General features: G+C 44.5%; 1 protein-coding gene across 1 annotated transcript in view; it reads right to left on the bottom strand.

The window, feature by feature from the left end:
• Positions 1 to 21,813, bottom strand: part of LOC143764754 (serine/threonine-protein kinase SBK2-like) — a 128,493-nt gene that overhangs the window by 80,538 nt on the left and 26,142 nt on the right. The window contains exon 2 of the mRNA XM_077250685.1: positions 7,377 to 7,579. Within this exon, the coding sequence (XP_077106800.1) occupies positions 7,377 to 7,579 (203 nt within the window). The remainder of the gene's footprint in view (positions 1 to 7,376; positions 7,580 to 21,813) is intronic.

The following is a 21,813-nucleotide window of genomic DNA, read 5'->3' as shown; positions in this document are numbered from 1 at the left end:
TGACCTTAATGAGCGGTATCACGTGACCGCTCACGCAGGAAGAAGCCAGGGCTGCGCCGGGAGTTGGGACAGAGCGAGAGGGATGTCGGTGCGGCTGTGCAGTGTGGCACGGGGGGACGGGGGGATGAAGGAGGACATAAGCCGGCATGCCATGCAAGATGGAAGCGGGAGCGGGGGTGGGGGCGAGGGGGTGGAGAGATAAGCCATGCATTCAGGGGGGAATATGAGCCATGCATTCAGGGGGTGGGGGGATATGAGCCATGCATTTGAGGGGGGGAATATGAGCCATGCATTCAGGGGGGGAATATGAGCCATGCATACAGGGGGGGGAATATGAGCCATGCATACACGGGGGAATATGAGCCATGCATACAGGGGGAATATGAGCCATGCATACAGGGGGGGAATATGAGCCATGCATATGGAGCGGCCCCCAGACGCAGGACGGCGGGGTACTCGGTACCGGGTCTCTCGGTTCTGAGGATGTCACGGTGGCCCGACCCGGTCTGTGGTCCTGCTAAGGGGCGCCCAATGAAAGCTGTAGGTGGTGGTGTAGGTCGCAGTAAATAGCGAGGACACAGGATTGCAGTTTCTTTACCTCTTTACTGAAGGCTTTGGCATCCGCAATCCAGAGCACTGTTAACAGGGCTGGCTGAGACCGGCCGGTCCGAAGGCACATCCAGAGTTCCCTTTGCAGGTGGAAATCAGTGCCTACCTACTAGCGCCTGGGTGTTGTAGTACTTCCCTGCTGAGCACCACGGGATAGTCCTCACAACTGTCGTGTGTGTTTCTGTTCTTTCTCTCCGTCCCCCAGATGATATGGATAGGACGCACCCGTATGACGGGGTAGGCCTGGAGTTATTTTATAGGGACCCTAGAGACGCCCCTCTCCCACAATTGCCTCCGTTGTCTTCATTAGGTGATTTAGGTGAGGCAGTCAACCTAAAATTAACTGCCCTGCCGTTGGTTTGAAGTAATGCGTAGAGCCCGATACTTCCTCGGCGTTCCGGCCACCGGCTACGCGCCTCAGTAGAATGTTGCCGATCTCGGGGCACGACTCCTACTGGTTCTATCGCCTTTGTGCTGTGATCTTGTTTCTCACTTCTCCACAATATACTTCGCTTCGTGTCCTTTCTTAAGATGCCGCCGCAATGAAGTGCAGGCGTGGCTCCGTAACGATCTGTCCTTTTCGCTAGGCCTCTGCCAGGATCCCACCCCTGACAGGGACCCCCCTGGATCTTCCCAAGCAACGCTCTCCTCTCACTAGATGTTACCTGGGCAAAACCCAGTCAGCTTCTCCCTAACTTCCTATCCAGCCCCCAGTTTTACCAGAGTGTGAGGAGTGGCCTAATACATAGAACCCTTTGCTCCCCCTGGTGGCCAGAGTGTGAAGTGAAATGTGTGACTGTGATACCTGGTCAGGTGAACTCCTTTAGTGCCATCAGATGTACCATCACTCCCCTTAGTGGCAGAGCATCAGTACTGCAACGACCAGGACTCTGGGGCGCTGCACATACATGTGGGAATATGAGCCATGCATACAGGGGGGGGGAATATGAGCCATGCATACAGGGGGGGAATATGAGCCATGCATACAGGGGGGAATATGAGCCATGCATACAGGGGGGGAATATGAGCCATGCATACAGGGGGGAATATGAGCCATGCATACAGGGGGGGGATATGAGCCATGCATACAGGAGGGGGGATATGAGCCATGTATATGGGTTGGGAGGGAGATAAGCCATGCATACAGGAGAGGGGGTCATTATACAGTATTGAGCATCATGTGGGATCATTATACAGTATGGAGAACTGTGTGTGGCCATTATACAGTATTGAGCATCATGTGTGGTTGTTATACAGTATGGAGCATCATGTGTGGCCATTATACAGTATGGAGCATCATGTGCGGTCATTATACAATATGGAGCATCATGTGCGGTCACTATACAGTATGGAGCATTATGTGCGGTCATTATACAGTATGGAGCATCATGTGTGGTCATTATACAGCATGGAGCATCATGTGCGGTCATTATACAATATGGAGCATCATGTGCAGTCATTATACAGTATGGAGCATCATGTGCGGTCATTATATAGTATGGGGCATCATGTGGGGCCATTATACAGTATGGAGCATCATGTGCGGTCATTATACAGTATGGAGCATCATGTGCAGCCATTATACAGTATGGAGCATCATGTACGGTCATTATACAGTATGGGGCATCATGTGTGGCCATTATACAGTATGGAGCATCATGTGCAGCCATTATACAGTATGGAGCATCATGTGCGGTCATTATACAATATGGAGCATCATGTGCAACCATTATACAGTATGGAGCACTGTGTGGCCATTATACAGTATTGAGCATCATGTGTGGCCATTATACAGTATTGAGCATCATGTGTGGCCATTATACGGTATGGAGCACTGTGTGGCCATATTTTTTTTTATTATTGTATATGAAACAGTGTGATCAGCAGTGCTAAATGGGTGTGGTTGGGACGTGGATATGGGTGTGACTAATTATGAATGGGTGTGGTCAGAGGCATGGCCTAAAATTTGCCCCTCTTTCCCATCTTCAGAAGTTGGGAGGTATGAGCAAGGTGTTAGGTTTCCCCCTGCAATTCCCTCCAACCTCGTCACAAAATGTCCACTATCAGTGATGATGTCACTGAGCAAGAAGAAAATGCCAGGGAGCAGTTACAAGCAGGTTGGAGGTCAGGACTGTGACAGACTCTATTGATGTTGTGCTCGTCGTCCAAGGGGTCAGAAGAGATCGATGGTCCTCCAGTCTATGAGGGTCGGCTCTAGGGAAGATCCACTCTGTCGTTTATGAAAGAAGAAGCTGTTGTCCTCGCTGATCTCCATTATCAGCCGGGTCGCATCAAAAGGCATCTGTGGTCCCGGTGAAGTACTCCAGCTGCATCCTTGTTTCCTCAGTCACTCTGATGATAAGGTATCTATGCAGGGGTGGATTAAGGGTAGCCAGGGCCCCGGGCTGTTCAGACACTGTGGGCCCCCCAGGTCATGTGACGGGGGGTCATGTGACGGGGGGGTGGGGATATCATGTGACGGGGGGGCGGGTCGTCATGTGACGGGGGGGGGGGGTCATATTATACCCGAACTAGATTATTCCAGAAAAATGGCCGGGCCCTACTCTACTGTAACCTATTAAATATTTGTTAAAATCTGCAATATAATTTAGGTATATTTTGACCAATAATATCACATACAAGGAACAAATACCACCGCTCCATGACCAGACCACAAATTACAAACACAGTGATCGAATAATATCACATACAAGGAACAAATACCACTGCACCATGTCAAGACCACATATTACCACCACTTGGTGACCAAATAGCACATTCAAGGGACAAATACCACAACACCATTTCCAGACCACATATTACCACCACATAGTGACTGAATACTACAATACTGATCAGTAATAATAAAAAAAACAAAACACAATACCATCACCATAAGTGCCAGTATTCACAGGAGATCTATACTTAGTATGCAGTGTCTGTGTAGAGGTAATACAGAGATCACTGGTGACATTATACACAGGAGCTCTGTATATAGTGTATAGGTAATACAGTGATCACTGGTGACATTGTACACAGGACCTCTGTATATAGTATAGTGTATAGTGTCAGTGTATAGGTAACACTGACTCACCAATGACGTCTCTAGGTGAAGTCCTTCATCTTTCATCCAGCACAGACCGCCGTCACTTCATCCAGCCAGGACTCATTTCTGCAGGAAATAACACAGTTATCTCAAGCTCTGCTTGCAGAACACATTACTTAATTTTTCACAACTTCTACATTACACATGGAGAAAAAAAGGTGATATAGAGTCACTCTGCACAGTAACAGGACCGCCCCCCCATTTAAAACAGTATACTCAAAAAATAAAATAAATACATCACTGCAGTAATAATATCCCTTAATTAGCCCCTATGGTAATAATATTCCCCACCCTGGCCCCGTGTGTCTCATTCCTGGCTCCTGCCATATGTTCTCCCATCCTGCCCTCATGAGTATCCATTCTACCCCATGTGATCTCCCCATCCTGCCCCATCTGTCTCCATCGTATTCTCCTGCCCCATGATCCAATCCTGCCCCATGTCTTTCATTCTGCCCCGTCTCTACATTCTGCCCATGCCTCCAGTCCTGCCCCCAGTGTGTCCAGCAATCTGCCCCAGTGTGTCCAGCATATTACCCCCAGTGTGTAAAGCAATCTGCCCCAGTATGTCCAGCATATTGCCCCAGTAACCAGCAATCTGCCCCAGTGTGTCCAGCATTGCCCCAGACAGTGTCTCCAGCAATCTGCCCCAGTGTCTGACTCCAGCATATTGCCCCCAGATAGTGTGTTCAACAATCTGCCCCAGTATGTCCAGCATATTGCCCCAGTGTGTCCAGCATATTACCACCAGTGTGTCCAGCAATCTGCCCCAGTGTGTCCAGCATATTACCCCCAGTGTGTCCAGCAATCTGCCCCAGTGTGTCCAGCATTGCCCCCAGTGTGTCCAGCAATCTGCCCCAGTGTGTCCAGCAATCTGTCCCAGTGTGTTTAATTGTGCAGCATTGCCCACAGTGTGTCCAGCATTGCCCCAGTGTCTCCACACATTGCCCCAGTGTGTCCAGCATTGCCCCCAGTGTCTCCAGCAATCTGCCCCAGTGTCTCCAGCAATCTGCCCCAGTGTCTCCAGCAATCTGCCCCAGTGTCTCCAGCAATCTGCCCCAGTGTCTCCAGCAATCTGCCTCAGTGTATCCAGCAATCTGCCCCAGTGTCTCCAGCAATCTGCCTCAGTGTCTCCAGCAATCTGCCCCAGTGTCTCAAGCATTGCCCCCAGTGTCTCCAGCAATCTGCCCCAGTGTCTCCAGCAATCTGCCCCACTGTCTCCAGCAATCTGTCCCAGTGTCTACAGCAATCTGCCCCAGTGTCTCCAGCATTGCCCCCAGTGTCTCCAGCTATCTGCCCCAGTGTCTCCAGCAATCTGCCCCAGTGTCTCCAGCAATCTGCCCCAGCCCCCAGTGTCTCCAGCAATCTGCCCCAGTGTCTCCAGCAATCTGCCCCAGTGTCTCCAGCATTGCCCCAATGTGTCCACAGTCCACCGTTAGCTTATAAAAAAACAAAACAGTCTCCTCACCTGACCTGTGCGCTCCATGCGGCGAGCTCCCTCCAGCAGCGCACACTCGCCGGCGACTGACAATGACGTCAGACGCCGGCGACGTGTGAGCTGCGGCCGACTTCAGCTGCCAGCCTCCAATTGGCTGGCTGGCGGCTGTTGTTAACTATTGAGGTGCGGGCGAGCGCCCGCACCTCAATAGGAAAGCGCCGCAGCGCCGGAAGGGGCCCGGTGAGCAGATGAGAAGGGGCCCGATGCGGACCCCCTCTCTCTGCCCACCGGGTCCGGGGGGCGGGGCCGCGGGGCACATAAATGCCGGCATTCAGTCACACTCAGGCGGATTATCAGAGGGTCAATCTGCGGTGGCCCAGGGCCCCCCCAAGCCACTGGGCCCTGGGCTACCGCCCATATTGACCCTCTGTTAATCCGCCCCTGTATCTATGATGAACTTGTATGTGCACACGTAGGAAATGTGGTGCAGAATTTTCTGCACTAAATCTGCATCTCCTGGCAGAATCCGCAGGTGCAGATTTTCTGCAGTTTTTGTGCATTTTTGTTGCAGATTTTGTGCAGTTTTTGTGCAGTTATTGTGCAGATTTTACCAGTGTGGATTTTTATCATGGAGTGGTGCAAAAACGCTGCAGAACTGCACAAAAGAAGCAACATGCACTTCTTTGAAATCTGCAGCGTTTCTGCGTGGATTTTTCTGCACCATGTGCACAGCTTTTTTTTTCACAGTGATTTACATTGTACTGTAAATCACAGTGCAGATCTGCAGCGTTTCTGAAGCAGAAAAAAACGCTGCAGATCTGCACTAAATCTGCATCGTGTGCACAGGCCCGTAAAGTATATGAGCAGACTGCAGACCAATAGGAATTGTAACGGAGACCCATGCAAAGCTGAGAGGATCAATGGCACAGTCTTAATTACCTGTCGGCTTCCAGATGAGGTAAACAATCTCAGGATTATCCGATTAAGACAAAAAATGTCTTAAAATGTGCCCTGAAATTGTCTTAACAAATCTATAAAAAAATTATTTATAAATGTATCTGTAGAATTTATTTACCTCAGGATATCACTCTTATACAGGGCCAAGACACCTGAAGACTCAATCTTAATAACCTGTCAACTTTGAAACAGGATATCTAATCCTAAGATTATCCGATTAAGGCCGGCGTCACACTGGCATTTTAAACGGCCGAGTGCAATGCGATAAAAAATCGCATTGCACTCGGACCAATGTTCAGCTATGGGGCAGCTCCCACCAGCTGACGTTTTGTCGGCCGGTTTCTTCGGTCCGAGACAATCGCAGCATGCTGCGATTGTCTCGGACCGAGGAAAACTCTCGGCTCACTCGCACCCATATAAGCCTATGGGTGCGAGTGAGACAGCGCACACCACTCGGATATTATCCGAGTGCTGTGAGTTATAAGCGGACCTCAGCAATGAAGGAGATGGAGAAATTCATTTCTCCGCCTGCTCCGCAGCTGTGCTCCGATCCTCCCTGTGCGAGAGAATCAGAGCACAGACGCATGACACTCGGCTCCTGCTCTGCTGCGAGCAGGAGCCGAGTGTCATTAGCATATCGCATCCGATGATCTCGCATCGGATGCAATACGCCAGTGTGATGCCGGCCTAAGGCAAAAAACATCTCATAATGTGCTCTAAAATGTCCTTAATAAATCAATTTGTAATAAAATAGGAAAACAATTCGTAATAGTCGCAGTATATGTAGAGTTTGAAGTTTTACCTCAGTACCTCACACTTTTTGCAACCTACATCACCTGAGCCTAAGCCACGCCCCTTTTGTAATTTTCTTTCAACAACAGTTCAATGGTGTCGTCCAGTGATGTATGGTGGTTTAATTAGTTACAGTATGGAGGTTTACTTAGTAACAGTACAGCCACATTGTCCACTCACAGTATGGTAATATTTAGTCCCTGTGTTTATTATTATAAATGTGTCATAAATAAGAGTTTTATCAGGCTTTGTGCTTAGGACAGTATGAATTATAAATACGGCCCTGATTCTGGTTGACCTTTTATGAATCTTCAATTATAAAATATAGAAGGAATCTGTGCCTTAAATGGCGATAATGAGGAATAATCCACAGCACATCTGTGGTGGCAAAATCTGCACCAAATAAAGCCAATTTATTATATCCAGATACTACATAATGCTGGCACACAATTAACACTATTAAAAAAAATGTCTTACTGTTGGCTTTATAATGGAGATAAGGTCTTGATGCAGAGCAACTTCATACAAGAAACCATAGTGGTCAGAAGATTCAAATGCAATGCCAAACATCCCAATGATATTTGGGTGAGATGAAAGGGACAAAGCCACACAGTATTCATAGAGAAAGTTTTGCCGCTTGGTAAAAGTCTTTGATAGAAGTTTTAGAGCCATTGGTGTTCCTTAAAAAAAAAAAAGAAATATTTGATACATAATTTTGTTTCATATATCATATTAAAATTAATTCAAATAAATTAAGATAAGTACCCTTTAAATAGAGATGAATATATTGAATATACTGCGCTCAAATATTATAAACTTTGTAATTCGCTTCCGTATATAGATATAAAAAAAACACTTACTTATACTCACCTTACTGCTCACATCTCTAGCCCTTCCCCTCACACTGTCACCCATCCTCCTTTTATCTTCTTATCACCACTGAAAGCGCTGAACCCTGGTACTCTGCATATTGGCATACAAGTTCACGGTGCACAACATGACATCGTGACCTTATGAATAATGAGAGAAAAGCATCACTCCAAATATGCACACCACCTACACAAAAATAAAAGACATGATAATAAATCATATATGAAAAAACAAGATTTTTATTGACACACAACACACAATATAAAACATAATTAAAAATAGCCAAGAGCCTTATCCATACACAATCATATAAATTGGCTCGTTATATTGCCCAGTGTGTTACTATCATGGTTGCTAGGGGGTTTTATATTGCTAGCCTGAAGGACTGTTTTCTGGCTTGCTTCTATTAACCCCTTTTGCCTATAGCTGCACAGGCCTGCATTCAGGTAGTCCTTATCACACTAGTTTGTTGGGTATTCACTAGTGTTGAGCGATACTGTCCGATACTTGAAAGTATCGGTATCGGAAAGTATCGGCCGATACCGGCAAAGTATCGGATCTAATCCGATACCGATACCCGATAGCAATACAAGTCAATGGGACTCAAGTATTGGAAGGTATCCCTGATGGTTCCCAGGGTCTGAAGGAGAGGAAACTCTCCTTCAGGCCCTGGGAACCATATTAATGTGTAAAATAAAGAATTAAAATAAAAAATATTGATATACTCACCTCTCCGACGCAGCCTGGACATCACCGCTGGTAACCGGCAGCCTGCTTTGCTTAAAATGAGCGCGTTCAGTACCTTCCATGATGTCACAGCTTCTGATTGGTCACGTGCCGCTCATGTGACCGCCACGCGACCAATCAGAAGCCGTGATGTCATCCTAGAAGGGAATTTAGGACCTGAGGGATGACGTCGCGGCTTGTGATTGGTCGCGTGGCGGTCACATGAGCGGCACGCGACCAATCAGAAGCCGTGACATCATGGAAGGTACTGAACGCGCTCATTTTAAGCAAAGCAGGCTGCCGGTTACCAGCGGTGATGTCCAGGCTGCGTCGAAAAGGTGAGTATATCAATATTTTTTATTTTAATTCTTTATTTTACACATTAATATGGTCCCGATATCGATTCCAGATACAACAAAAGTATCGGATCTCGGTATCGGAATTCCGATACGGCAAGTATCGGCCGATACCCGATACTTGCGGGATCGGAATGCTCAACACTAGTATTCACTCTTATACTCAGAATTATATGATTGTGTATGGATAAGGCTCTTTGCTAATTTTAATTATGTTTTATATTGTGTGTTGTGTGTCAATAAAAATCTTGTTTTTTCATATATGATTTATTATCATGTCTCTTATTTTTGTGTAGGTGGTGTGCATATTGGAGTGATGCTTTTTCTCTCATTATTCATTTGATTTATCACTCACTTGCACCCAATACTATTTTGTGTACACCTTTATAGTGCGCCTAGGGCTTTTTTGGTTACGACATCGTGACCTTACACACACTTGCCCAGAACCGGCCAGGCATCATTAGAGCTGGAAGTCTTGACCTAGCATGAAGAGGCATGAATTCAGCACTCGCAGCGCTGATCAGGAGATGCGAAGAGGACCAGGTGATCGAGAAGAATGGATGGCCCAGAAAGGTTAGTACAAGTATTTCTTTCTATTTTTTTATATCTTACATTTACTATTCTCTTTGGTTTGGACAAACAAAATCGTATAATAAAGGACATTCAATTTGCAGAGTAACTTATCTGCAAATCAAAGTTCCCAGGAAAATCTGCGCCAACAGGGAATTTGAATACATGACTCATACAATCACCTCTGATTTTAAATAATTTCACATAAATATAATCAGCCCTCCAGCACAACGACCTGGCTAGTGGTCCTCAGCAGTAATGCTTTATATGTCTCATGAAACATAAAAATAGATGAAAGTGGCGCTGGTGATAAAAGATGTAAATAACCTGCAGCGAATATAACAATCACCACCAGATTGTAAAAAATAAATAATGTAAAAAGTGTAAAAAAATTTGCGCTGGTATATCCTGTGTATATCTAGAAAAGTCACTGTAAGAAAACAGATTTTGCCAAATAAGCATATAAAATATCGTTATGGACAATATCCATAGGTGTATAATATAAATACTACAGCCTACCGCTTTGTCTGTGGTACTAAAAACTTGAATAATAAAAGTTCTAGGTGCACAAAGTCAGTTCATATGAGGATAATCGGTACCTTTAAGGATGTAGATAAAAAGTCTCCAGGATGTTTGCCGGAATACTGTATCAGGCGTCTAAAAATCACAAAAATTGACAAATCTCCGGGCCTGGATGGGATACACCCCCGAGTACTGCAGGAATTAAGTACAATCATTGATAGACCATTATTTTTAATCTTTAAAGAGTCCATAATAACAGGGTCTGTATCACAGGACTGGCGTATAGCAAATGTGGTGCCAATATTCAAAAAGGGGACAAAAACTGAACTCGGAAATTATAAGCCAGTAAGTTTAACCTCTACTGTGGGTAAAATCCTGGAGGGCATTCTAAGGGATGCTATACTGGAGTATCTGAAGAGGAATAACCTCATGACCCAGTATCAGCACGGGTTTACTAGGGACCGATCATGTCAGACTAATTTGATCAGCTTCTATGAAGAGGTAAGTTCCGGTCTGGACCAAGGGAACCCAGTAGATGTAGTGTATATGGACTTTTCAAAAGCTTTTGATACGGTGCCACACAAAAGGTTGATACATAAAATGAGAATAATGGGGATAGGGGAAAATATGTGCAAGTGGGTTGAGAGTTGGCTCAGGGATAGGAAACAAAGGGTGGTTATTAATGGAGCACACTCGGACTGGGTCACGGTTAGTAGTGGGGGTACCACAGGGGTCAGTATTGGGCCCTCTTTTTAACATATTTATTAATGACCTTGTAGGGGGCATTCAGAGTAGAATTTCAATATTTGCAGATGACACTAAACTCTGCAGGGTAATCAATACAGGGGAGGACAATTTTATATTACAGGCTGATTTATGTAAACTAGAAGCTTGGGCTGATAAATGGCAAATGAGCTTTAATGGGGATAAATGTAAGGTCATGCACTTGGGTAGAAGTAATAAGATGTATAACTATGTGCTTAATTCTAAAACTCTGGGCAAAACCGTCAATGAAAAAGACCTGGGTGTATGGGTAGATGACAAACTCATATTCAGTGGCCAGTGTCAGGCAGCTGCTACAAAGGCAAATAAAATAATGGGATGCATTAAAAGAGGCATAGATGCTCATGAGGAGAACATAATTTTACCTCTATACAAGTCACTAGTGCGACCACACTTAGAATACTGTGCACAGTTCTGGTCTCCGGTGTATAAGAAAGACATAGCTGAACTGGAGCGGGTGCAGAGAAGAGCAACCAAGGTTATTAGAGGACTGGGGGGTCTGCCATACCAAGATAGGTTATTACACTTGGGGCTATTTAGTTTGGAAAAACGAAGACTAAGGGGTGATCTTATGTTAATGTATAAATATATGAGGGGTCAGTACAAAGACCTTTCTGCTGATCTTTTTAATCATAGACCGGTGACAGGGACAAGGGGGCATCCTCTACGTCTGGAGGAAAAAAGGTTTAAGCATAATAACAGACGCGGATTCTTTACTGTAAGAGCAGTGAGACTATGGAACTCTCTGCCGTATGATGTTGTAATGAGTGACTCATTGCTTCAATTTAAGAGGGGACTGGATACCTTTCTGGAAAAGTTTAATATTACAGGGTATATATATTAGATTCCTTGATAAGGCGTTGATCCAGGGAACTAGTCTGATTGCCGTATGTGGGGTCGGGAAGGAATTTTTTTCCCCATGTTGGAGCTTACTCTTACCACATGGGTTTTTTTTGCCTTCCCCTGGATCAACATGTTAGGGCATGCTAGGCTATGGGTTGAACTAGATGGACTTAAAGTCTTCCTTCAACCTTAATAACTATGTAACTACTAGATGGCAGCCCGATTCTAAAGAATCGGGAGTCTAGAATCCATATATACTTTATTTATTCAAATGTAAGAATAATACAATTAATAAATAATAGTAAGAAAGAACAAAAAATGGCTGCACTCACCAGCTCTTGACAATTCTTGTTATTTAAGGTACAGTTACACAGGATCCATGAACTTGCTTATGAGGGGAGGGATGAAAGACATCAGACAACAACTTTGCGTGTTGTGGCAAATGCCACAACAACGGTTCTTTGCTTAAGAACAATAATGTAAATAATAAATAATATGTATCAATAACTATGTATATTGGTATGTTCTATGACATTTTAAAATATTTCATTATTATGTGGAAAAGCTCTTAGTACCCATACTGGCGCATACTTGTGTGCCCATCAGGTATTTTTACAGTAATTTTACATCTGATGGGTTGGTATGAAACGTTTTTAATCATCTCTTGGGCTTAGCTAAGCCTTCATTTTAAATAATTCTAATAAGTACAACAGAAATGAAAGCCTTTTTGTGTATCCAAATTTTTTGTGTTTATTTTTACAGAAGTGTAAAATTTAAGAAATCAACGTTCATAGTACACCGATGGGCTAATATAAGCATGCCCATCAACCACGTCATGGTAGCCTTTGAACTGATGGGTCCTAACTAACTGATTCCTATTTCTTAATACTCAAACCTCTTTCACATCTGCATGTTTCTGATATTTGCAGAAGTAATGTTAAAAACAATACAACTTCCACACTTGGCACAAAAGACCTGACCTACAACACACTTTCAGCAAGTGCCATGCAATGTAGATGAAGCTTGGAGTTAACTTGCAGTAAATGCGGCAAACGCGGCTTCGACAATTGCATTAAATGCAACCACAACAAAAACACTGGTAAGTGGAGATTTTGTGGCGAAAACTGCAGAAACCACATGTGCCGCACCTGCCGCAAGTGAAGTACAAATTCCGTATACATTGCATGCAACTTACAGCAAGAGTGGCGTGGGTCAGCCCTTAGGCAGGAAGTGCAGAAATAGCCTTTTTTCCACCATAAATTCTCCAAATAGCAGAAAAATGTTGATGTGAAAGCAAAATCTCTATTCTTTCCCTATCTATCTAAATATGTACCTATCTATATATCTATTTCTATGTACAGAACACACCTGGAGATAGAGATGTGTGTGAACAGCCATCCCACCCGTCTCTTACCTGTTCACAAAAACCTCACCCTTTTTAAAAACAAAATGAAATCTCTCAGCAGCTATACTGCTGGAGCTTCAAATACAGGTTCCTATCACCAAATACAGGCATTTGGATGATACACATCTTACATCTTGTACTTAATGTGTGTTCTACTTACCTATAAAAATATGTATTGATATATCATATTTCTAAATTTATGTAGATATGATATAGAGTTATTAACCCTATATGCTAATGAGTATGTATGTTATATACGTATTTCCTACATAAGTACTTAAAATCTATATGTCTATGGCTACACTAATTTTTTTTTGTTTTTGTTTTTTTTCCTTATCTCTATACATAGAATTTGCCTATTGCTGTCTATGTTATTAGAAAAACTGAATAATGAAAAAAATGAAAAGTAACTTTAAACTAAAATATTTTTGTAGATATTACGTGTGAAGACTTTAGTACTATCAGCCAATAATTGTCCTTGAAGTGGTGTATTAACCACTTTAACCCTCACATTGCAACATTGCTTCACCCTGGAAAAAGCAACATACAATTGACCATGGGCAAAAGCAGGTTCTGGTAGATAAATGCCAACTCGATGGAAGGTCTGGCCTTGAGATTTATTTATGGTCATTGCAAATGCGGGCTTGATGGGAAATTGTCTCCGTCTTAATTTAAAAGGTAATCCAGTCTCTGATGGACACAAATCAATTCGTGGAATGAATACCACATTTCCTGCTGCTGACCCACTAATTACTTTAGCCAGTATGATATTGGCATGTAAGGCAGTGACAATGAGCCACGTACCATTGCAGAGACCTTTCTTCGTGTTCAGATTACGTAATAACATGACAATGGTGCAAATTTTAAGTTTCAGCCGATGTGAAGGCATTCCAGTTGGTGTTAGTGAATTCAAAAACTCAAGTGGGTATTGATCGAGGTCATCAGCTTCATCAGGATCGATGGAATCATCACTGATATATTCAGTATAGTCACCTATCAATAAATCCATGACTTGGGAATCGACTTTCTCAACGTCCTCATTTTTTGGACATAAAATTGCATGAGATGCAGCTGTATTTATGCTTTCGGTGTCATTCACATCAATACAAAGATTATCTCCAAAAATTTCAATTATTAAAGAGCCAGTGCATACCATGTCTGGAGGAATTTCAATTACATAATCTCCAAGGTTATGTTCATTAGATAGTTCACCATTTCCCAGTTGAAGCAACCAACTGCTGTAGTGAGGATCAATGGAGCGCATGTTGTTAATAAGTGGCAGGCGATTAAAATTTTGCCAGTGTTGTGAATATTTTATACAGCTCTCTACAACATCAGTTCTTGTCCCATGAGGGATGACAGGAAGACATTGTCTAAAGTCGCCTCCAAAAACAATCACTTTACCTCCAAACGGTGTTTTTTCTTTGTGAGCTACATTTCTTGTCATGACATCACGTAAAACTCTATCAATGACATGCAATGCATATTTGGATAGCATTGTGCACTCATCAATAATAAAAAGTTTAGTGCTGTGCAAATCTTTTGCTGCATCGGTATCATTCTTAATCCTGGAAACAGATGTTTCATTCACAGGAATTGGAATCCCATAAAGAGAATGAATGGTTCGTCCACCTTGTAGCAAGTTGGCGGCAATTCCGGTAGTGGCAGCAGGTGACACAATGTCTCCTTGTCCTCTTAGCTGATGTAGGAGTAGATGATATAGGTACGTTTTTCCGCTGCCACCAGGACCATCAAGGAAAAAACACTTTGCTGTAGAATTAGTGTCTTCTAAAGCTTGAGTGATAGCATCAAAAGCAAAAAGTTGGTCCTCATTTAGAGTAGCTTTCATTTCAGCAGCTGCTGATAACTCATAATCTTTATCATACTGTGGGAGGAGGTGTTGTTTCTTGACTGGACGTGGCAAATTAAAATCAGTATAAGTTTTGCCATGAGCTTTAAGAACATGTTGGACATCTGTCATAGCATAGCCTTCACAATTGACACACTCCAGAGTGTCGGAGTGATATGCATAGCAGTAGTCTTCTACAAAGTGTTCCTTAAATTCATCCCATAAGTCCCGAGGTTTAGCTGGAGGACCAAAAATACAAATGTAGGCAAACATGTCACGTAGCTGTGCTGGCATGTTGAGAATACTGGCATCAAGTAATGTATTTCTCCACAGACTATCATCAAATAGTAAGCCAAGAGCTAATGCCGCATCTTTGAAGGTTTCATGTGTGACTCCGTGTACAGTTTTTATGCTGTCAAAACTGGTTGCACCTTTGATATGTAACAATAACAATCTTAAATAGTAGCGTTCTTGGTCTTTCACACTGACAGTATACATTCGTCCAATCACAGAACCACCTGCTCGCTTTCTAACTTCCCAAGAACCTTCTTTCCAAACATAGTTTTCGGGAATTTCACGGTATAAATAAATATGAGCATGATGGTCGTTCTGATTAAGCTTGAAGTAGGCCATAAGTGTAGAATTTTGATGGAGCTTTTGTTTGATGTTTCCAATAGAGTCATCCTCATGAAAATAGAGTGGCTGAGAATGCGGTAGATGTACAGCAAGGCGAATGATGCTATGAGATTGTTTATGCATTGGATATGAGAATATTCGCCAAGCTGCCTTTGGTGCACTGACATATCTTGAATCCATGAATTGGTGTGTTTCATCATGTTGGATGTTAGTCTGGCAGATTTCAAGATTGGCTTTATCATGTCCTTTGTAGACGTATTTAAATAAATATTTCACAGCCTGAATGGAACCACAAACTTCGACATTTATATGGCACTTGTATTTTAATAGCAGGAACGGATTATATGGAACCACCCACGAATTGTCAATCATGTTAGAATGGTGTTGAAAAGATGGGCCAAAGTGTCTGCGATAAGTAGGATAGGCGTCCTTAGCTATGATGGTTCTTGGTTGCAAATCTTTAGGGAAACCTTTTGTACACTTCCCCAGATCCATACAGGGAGAATTTGGGTTGTGTTCTCCACACGGACCATGAATCATATGTTGGAGAACAATTTTATGGAGCTGAGGGTAGTGGGTAGGATTGGGAATTTCAGCCCACACTGTATTGTCTATGTCCTCCTCAGTCCTTAATTTGGAGTTGCTGTCCAGAATAATCAAAATGTGAGCGTGTGGAAGGCCACGTTTTTGAAATTCAATTACATGAACCATAGCGCAAACTTTCCCAAATAATCCGTTGTTAATGTCTTTTAAGAGTGCTTCCAGTTTTATTTTGAAAACACGTGCCACCAAATCAGGTCTATGTTCCACACGCTGCCAAGGTTCCAAATTCTCAGTAATCTCATTCCATTTCGGATTACAGGTCATGGTGATGAATAGATTAGGACGACCATATTTAGTCACAATAGCCATGGCATCCTGGTACCGCTGCTGCATATTCCTGGGACTGCCTTCAAACGAAGATGGTAAAATTACCGTTTTTCCAATGGGGATGCCCTTCTCAATGGATTTTTTCTGGAGATGTTCCTGGAGTACTCAATAATCCTCTACTTTCAAATCCTTTTGGTGTTGACGGATATAATTTAGGCGATTTGCCTCGATTTTCACATAAGCATCCACTAAGTACTGCTGAGTGAGTTTGCCACCATTCAGGAGTGGATTAAACTGATTACAGACAGCACATAGCAGTAATATTGCAGTTGTGTAACTCTGCGTGGACTTTGCCCTTGTTGCTTGAGGCCATCATGCCAGCCCTGGTCTCCGTTAGGGTACTGTCACACAGTACCATTTTGATCGCTACGACGGCACGATCCGTGACGTCGCAGCGATCGTATGATTATCGCTCCAGCGTCGTAGACTGCTGTCACACGTTGCAATCACGGCGCTGGAGCGATGCCGAAGTCCCCGGTAACCAGGGTAAACATCGGGTAACTAAGCGCAGGGCCGCGCTTAGTAACCCGATGTTTACCGTGGTTACCAGCGTAAAAGTAAAAAAAAAAAAACAGTACATACTTACATTCTGGTGTCTGTCCCCGGCGTTCTGCTTCTCTCCACTGTGTAAGCGCCATAGCCGGCAAGCACAGCGGTGACGTCAGACGTCACCGCTGTGCTCGCTTTCCGGCTGGCAGACGCTCACACAGTGGAGAGAAGCTGAGACGCCGGGGACAGACACCGGAATGTGAGTATGTACTGTTTGTTTTTTTTTACTTTTACGCTGGTAACCACGGTAAACATCGGGTTACTAAGCGCGGCCCTGCGCTTAGTTACCCGATGTTTACCCTGGTTACAAGCGAACACATCGCTGGATCGCTGTCACACACAACGATCCAGCGATGTCAGCGGGTGATCAAGCGAAAGAAAGTTCCACACGATCTGCTACGACGTACGATTCTCAGCAGGATCCCTGATCGCTGCTGCGTGTCAGACACTGCGATATCGTAACGATATCGCTAGAACGTCACGAATCGTACCGTCGTAGCGATCAAAATGGTACTGTGTGACAGTACCCTAAGGGAAAAATAAAGGATAGAGTAAAGCATCTAAATTACTGTGTAGAATGCTGACCTGTTGTGTTCTTGGCGCCAAATGATTTTTGGGGTCCGGTTGTAAATGTATTAAAATATCACGATTAAATGGTGGCTCTCCATTGTCATTTTCAAATATGACAGCAACTTCATTGACAGTTGGATTATTATATCGGCGAGGGTCTTGATTCCGATCTTGTTTAAGGGCCATGATGATATTTGGCATGAGAGTGCCATTAGCTTCAGCTTTAAGATGTTCTTCATGTTCCACATCTCGTAACATTTTGTAGGCAGCAACAAAGGGATTCACATTGTCTAACTGAAGAGCAATTATACTCATCAAAGTGGGATGACATTTTTGATTTTGTTCACAGTTTAAACGTTGTTCATTCGCGGTAGCGGTATCCAAAATATACAGTTGGGCATAAGCTGGAACTTGATCATCACTGGGATGTAGGGTTCCAGTACGATGATATATTTGTCCATGTATACGAAAACAGTAAGGGCCATGTCCAGGTGGAGGGGATATATTGGCACCCATGGAGGCGAAAGCAAATGAGCTGTTAATACTACGAATATTTTCCATGAGATTCTTACTGAACTCACTCTCCCCTGTCAGCAATCGTTTAAAGACCTCGGGATATTGGGGTATAGGTATATGCACTTTACTCTTGTGACAACACAGAGTAAAATTTTTATCTGCTGGTATCTCAGCATTAAAATGTAATGCTTGACAATGTTCACATAAATAGTTCATAGGACCACAGGAGTGTTCTACTATGGTACTGTCATCATTAGTAAAACCTGTAGGATGTTGAGGTACAGGTTGTGGTAACGGAGCATTGGAATGTTTCTTTAAGCCAACATATATAAAGCGTGGACCTGGTAGAGGATCTTCACTGTCCACAGATTCAATCACTGAGGAGTTGGAAGGTGTATCGTGGTCAGGGTTTATTAATATGGAGGTGCAAGCGTTTTTTTTGCGCCGTTCACGGCGTGCACCAGCTGCATTTGGTAATGGTTTGTTTGTTGCCTTAGAAGAGTCAGGTGTGAAGCATGTCTTATAAGCAGACTTAACGGTGTACAGGCGACGGCGTTTATCATTTGGAGTGTAAGTAGGACAGTGTTTGCGCTTACGTGCAGATTTACCAACGGTTAAAGGAGCTTCAGGCTGCACACATTCTATGAATGGAGACAAAGAAGCTGTATTGTGGGCAGAATCTATGACTGAGGACGTGGAAATATTGTGTTTGCAACATTGAGAGCGTGCAGCAGCAGCTTTATTACTTAATCGATTAGTTTTGTCCTCAAAAGACTCATTAGTAATGCGTTTATTGCAAGCAGCATTAACAGTGTCCAGGCGCTTCTGTCTGTCCTCTGTAGTCTCGTTAGCATGCTGTTTGCGCTTACGTGCGGCATCGGCAGCTTTTCGCTCTGCGTCATTGGTATACTTATTATCAGACCTGATGTTACGTGCGCCATCAGCAGCTTTGGGCTCTGTGTCATTAGTATACTTAACAGTGTCCAGGCGCTTGCATCTATCCTCTGTACTCTTGTTAGCACGCTGTTTGCGCTTACGTGCAGTATCGGTGTCTTTTCGCTGTGCGTCATTGGTATACTTATTATCAGACCTGATGTTACGTGCGCCATCAGCAGCTTTGGGCTCTGTGTCATTAGTATACTTAACAGTGTCCAGGCGCTTGCATCTATCCTCTGTACTCTTGTTAGCACGCTGTTTACGCTTACGTGCAGCATCGGCGGCTTTTCGCTCTGCGTCATTGGTATACTTATTATCAGACCTGATGTTACGTGCGCCATCAGCAGCTTTGGGCTCTGTGTCATTAGTATACTTAACAGTGTCCAGGCGCTTGCATCTCTCCTCTGTACTCTTGTTAGCACGCTGTTTGCGCTTACGTGCAGCATCGGCGGCTTTTCGCTCTGCATCATTACCATACTTTATATCAGACCTGATCTTACGTGCGCCATCAGCAGCTTTGGACTCTGTGTCATTAGTATACTTAGCAGTATCCAGGCGCTTGCATCTATCCTCTGTACTCTTGTTAACACACTGTTTACGCTTACGTGTGGCATCGGCGGCTTTTCGCTCTGCATCATTACCATACTTTATATCAGACCTGATCTTACGTGCGCCATCAGCAGCTTTACACTCTGTGTCATTACTATACTTAACAGTGTCCAGGCGCTTGCATCTATCCTCTGTACTCTTGTTAGCACGCTGTTTACGCTTACGTGCGGCATCGGCGTCTTTTTGCTCTGCATTATTAGTATACTTTATATCAGACCTAATCTTACGTGCGCCATCAGCAGCTTTGGGCTCTGTGTCATTAGTATTCTTACTAATAGAGCTCATGTTGGCTAAGCTAAACAGCTTTAAGCGTGGTGGTGGCAAACAACAGGTTAATAAGAGGCAGTGTCAGGTAGTAGGAAAATAGCCAGTTAATAATAGGCAATAGTTCTTTGCAGGAATACAGATATTAATAAATAGGCAGTTTATATTGCAGAGAAATTGCTGGGCAATAATGGACAATGTCCTTATGTGGCAAATAATAGAGCAATATACCCAGTGTGGCAAAGAAGAGGTTAATAAACGGCAGTCTCTCAGTATAACAGTCAGTGAATAATAGGCAGTATATGGAGAAAACACCAAACAAAAGTTCAAAATTGGTGTGAAAATGTCACTGAACCACTTCACAACTAAATATATATAGTTTTGGTAAATGATATTATCATTTTTTTGACGAAATTCGGCAGGAGCTTGAAGAGCGACGTCACTGGGACCGCCTCCACGCAGTAGAAACTTGCTGTGAGGTAAAAATTCAAAAATCACACCAAAATGGCGGGCGGAGTGTGTCACAGTACGGCACATTTCTGATTGGTCGCTCGCGGCAGGCAGCAACCAATCAGAAAAGTGCCGCGCACTACGAAGGCATATATCTTTGTCCACCCTGAGCGGGTGTAGGACGCTGGTGACGTCACTTATCTCCGGACATTATCTCCGGACAAACGCACGGAAGTTGGCACAAATTGCCGGAAGTAGTATTCTAGGCAATTATATATTAGATTTTAATGTTATCAGTGTTTACCTTTGAACGTTTATATTGTATTGTCCTGTCACCAGCCATGTGTACGATTATCGGCCGAAAGCCTCTCTGGAACCAATAATCACCCCATGTAAAGGTATCTTTATAAGTTAAAGATTCAGAATACTATGACTTTTATCATATCCTGAACAGTCAAGTTTTTTAGGAACCGTTAAGGTTTTCTGGTTGAAGTAAAAAAAACTCTGAGTGTTTACAGTTTGAAACCATAAAATGTTGAAAAATTATGTCATTCTTGAGTATATCACTCAATGGTGCTCATAAACGTGTCAAATTTGATCTATAATATACTTTAATATACGTTACTTTAATCTTTAATATACTTAAGAACAGTGCCCCAGACATCACACAGGGGGTCTGAAACACCGCACAGTGGTCCAAAATATCGCTGTGCTCTGCCTGGGGCCCCATATGCTGCCTGGGGCCCCTGTGCTCTGCCTGGGGCCCCATATGCTGCCTGGGGCCCCTGTGCTCTGCCTGGGGCCCTTGTGCTTTGCCTGGGGCCCCATGTTCTGCCTGGGGCCCCTGTGCTCTGCCTGGGGCCACTGTGCTCTGCCTGGGGCCCCATATGCTGCCTGGGGCCCCTGTGCTCTGCCTGGGGCCCCATAGGCTGCCTGGGGCCCCTGTGCTCTGCCTGGGGCCCTATAGGCTGCCTTGGGCCCCTGTGCTCTACCTGGGACCACTGTGCTCTGCCTGGGGCCCCATATGCTGCCTGGGGCCCCTGTGCTCTGCCTGGGGCCCCTGTGCTCTGCCTGGGGCCCCATGTTCTGCCTGGGGCCACTGTGCTCTGCCGGGGGCCCCATAGGCTGCATGGGGCCCCTGTGCTCTGCCTGGGACCACTGTGCTCTGCCTGGGGCCCCATATGCTGCCTGGGGCCCCTGTGCTCTGCCTGGGGCCACTGTGCTCTGCCTGGGGCCCCATAGGCTGCCTGGGGCCCCTGTGCTCTGCCTGGGACCACTGTGCTCTGCCTGGGGCCCCATATGCTGCCTGGGGCCCCTGTGCTCTGCCTGGGGCCCCTGTGCTCTGCCTGGGGCCCCATGTTCTGCCTGGGGCCACTGTGCTCTGCCTGGGGCCCCATAGGCTGCCTCGGGTCCCTGTGCTCTGCCTGGGACCACTGTGCTCTGCCTGGGGCCCCATATGCTGCATGGGGCCCCTGTGCTCTGCCTGGGGCCACTGTGCTCTGCCTGGGGCCCCATATGCTGCCTGGGGCC

Source organism: Ranitomeya variabilis, chromosome 4, assembly GCF_051348905.1.
Source record: "Ranitomeya variabilis isolate aRanVar5 chromosome 4, aRanVar5.hap1, whole genome shotgun sequence".
In the NCBI taxonomy this organism is placed as follows: Eukaryota; Metazoa; Chordata; class Amphibia; order Anura; family Dendrobatidae; genus Ranitomeya; species Ranitomeya variabilis.
Note: the sequence above shows the minus strand (reverse complement) of the source record. Positions and strands in the feature narration are given on the sequence as shown.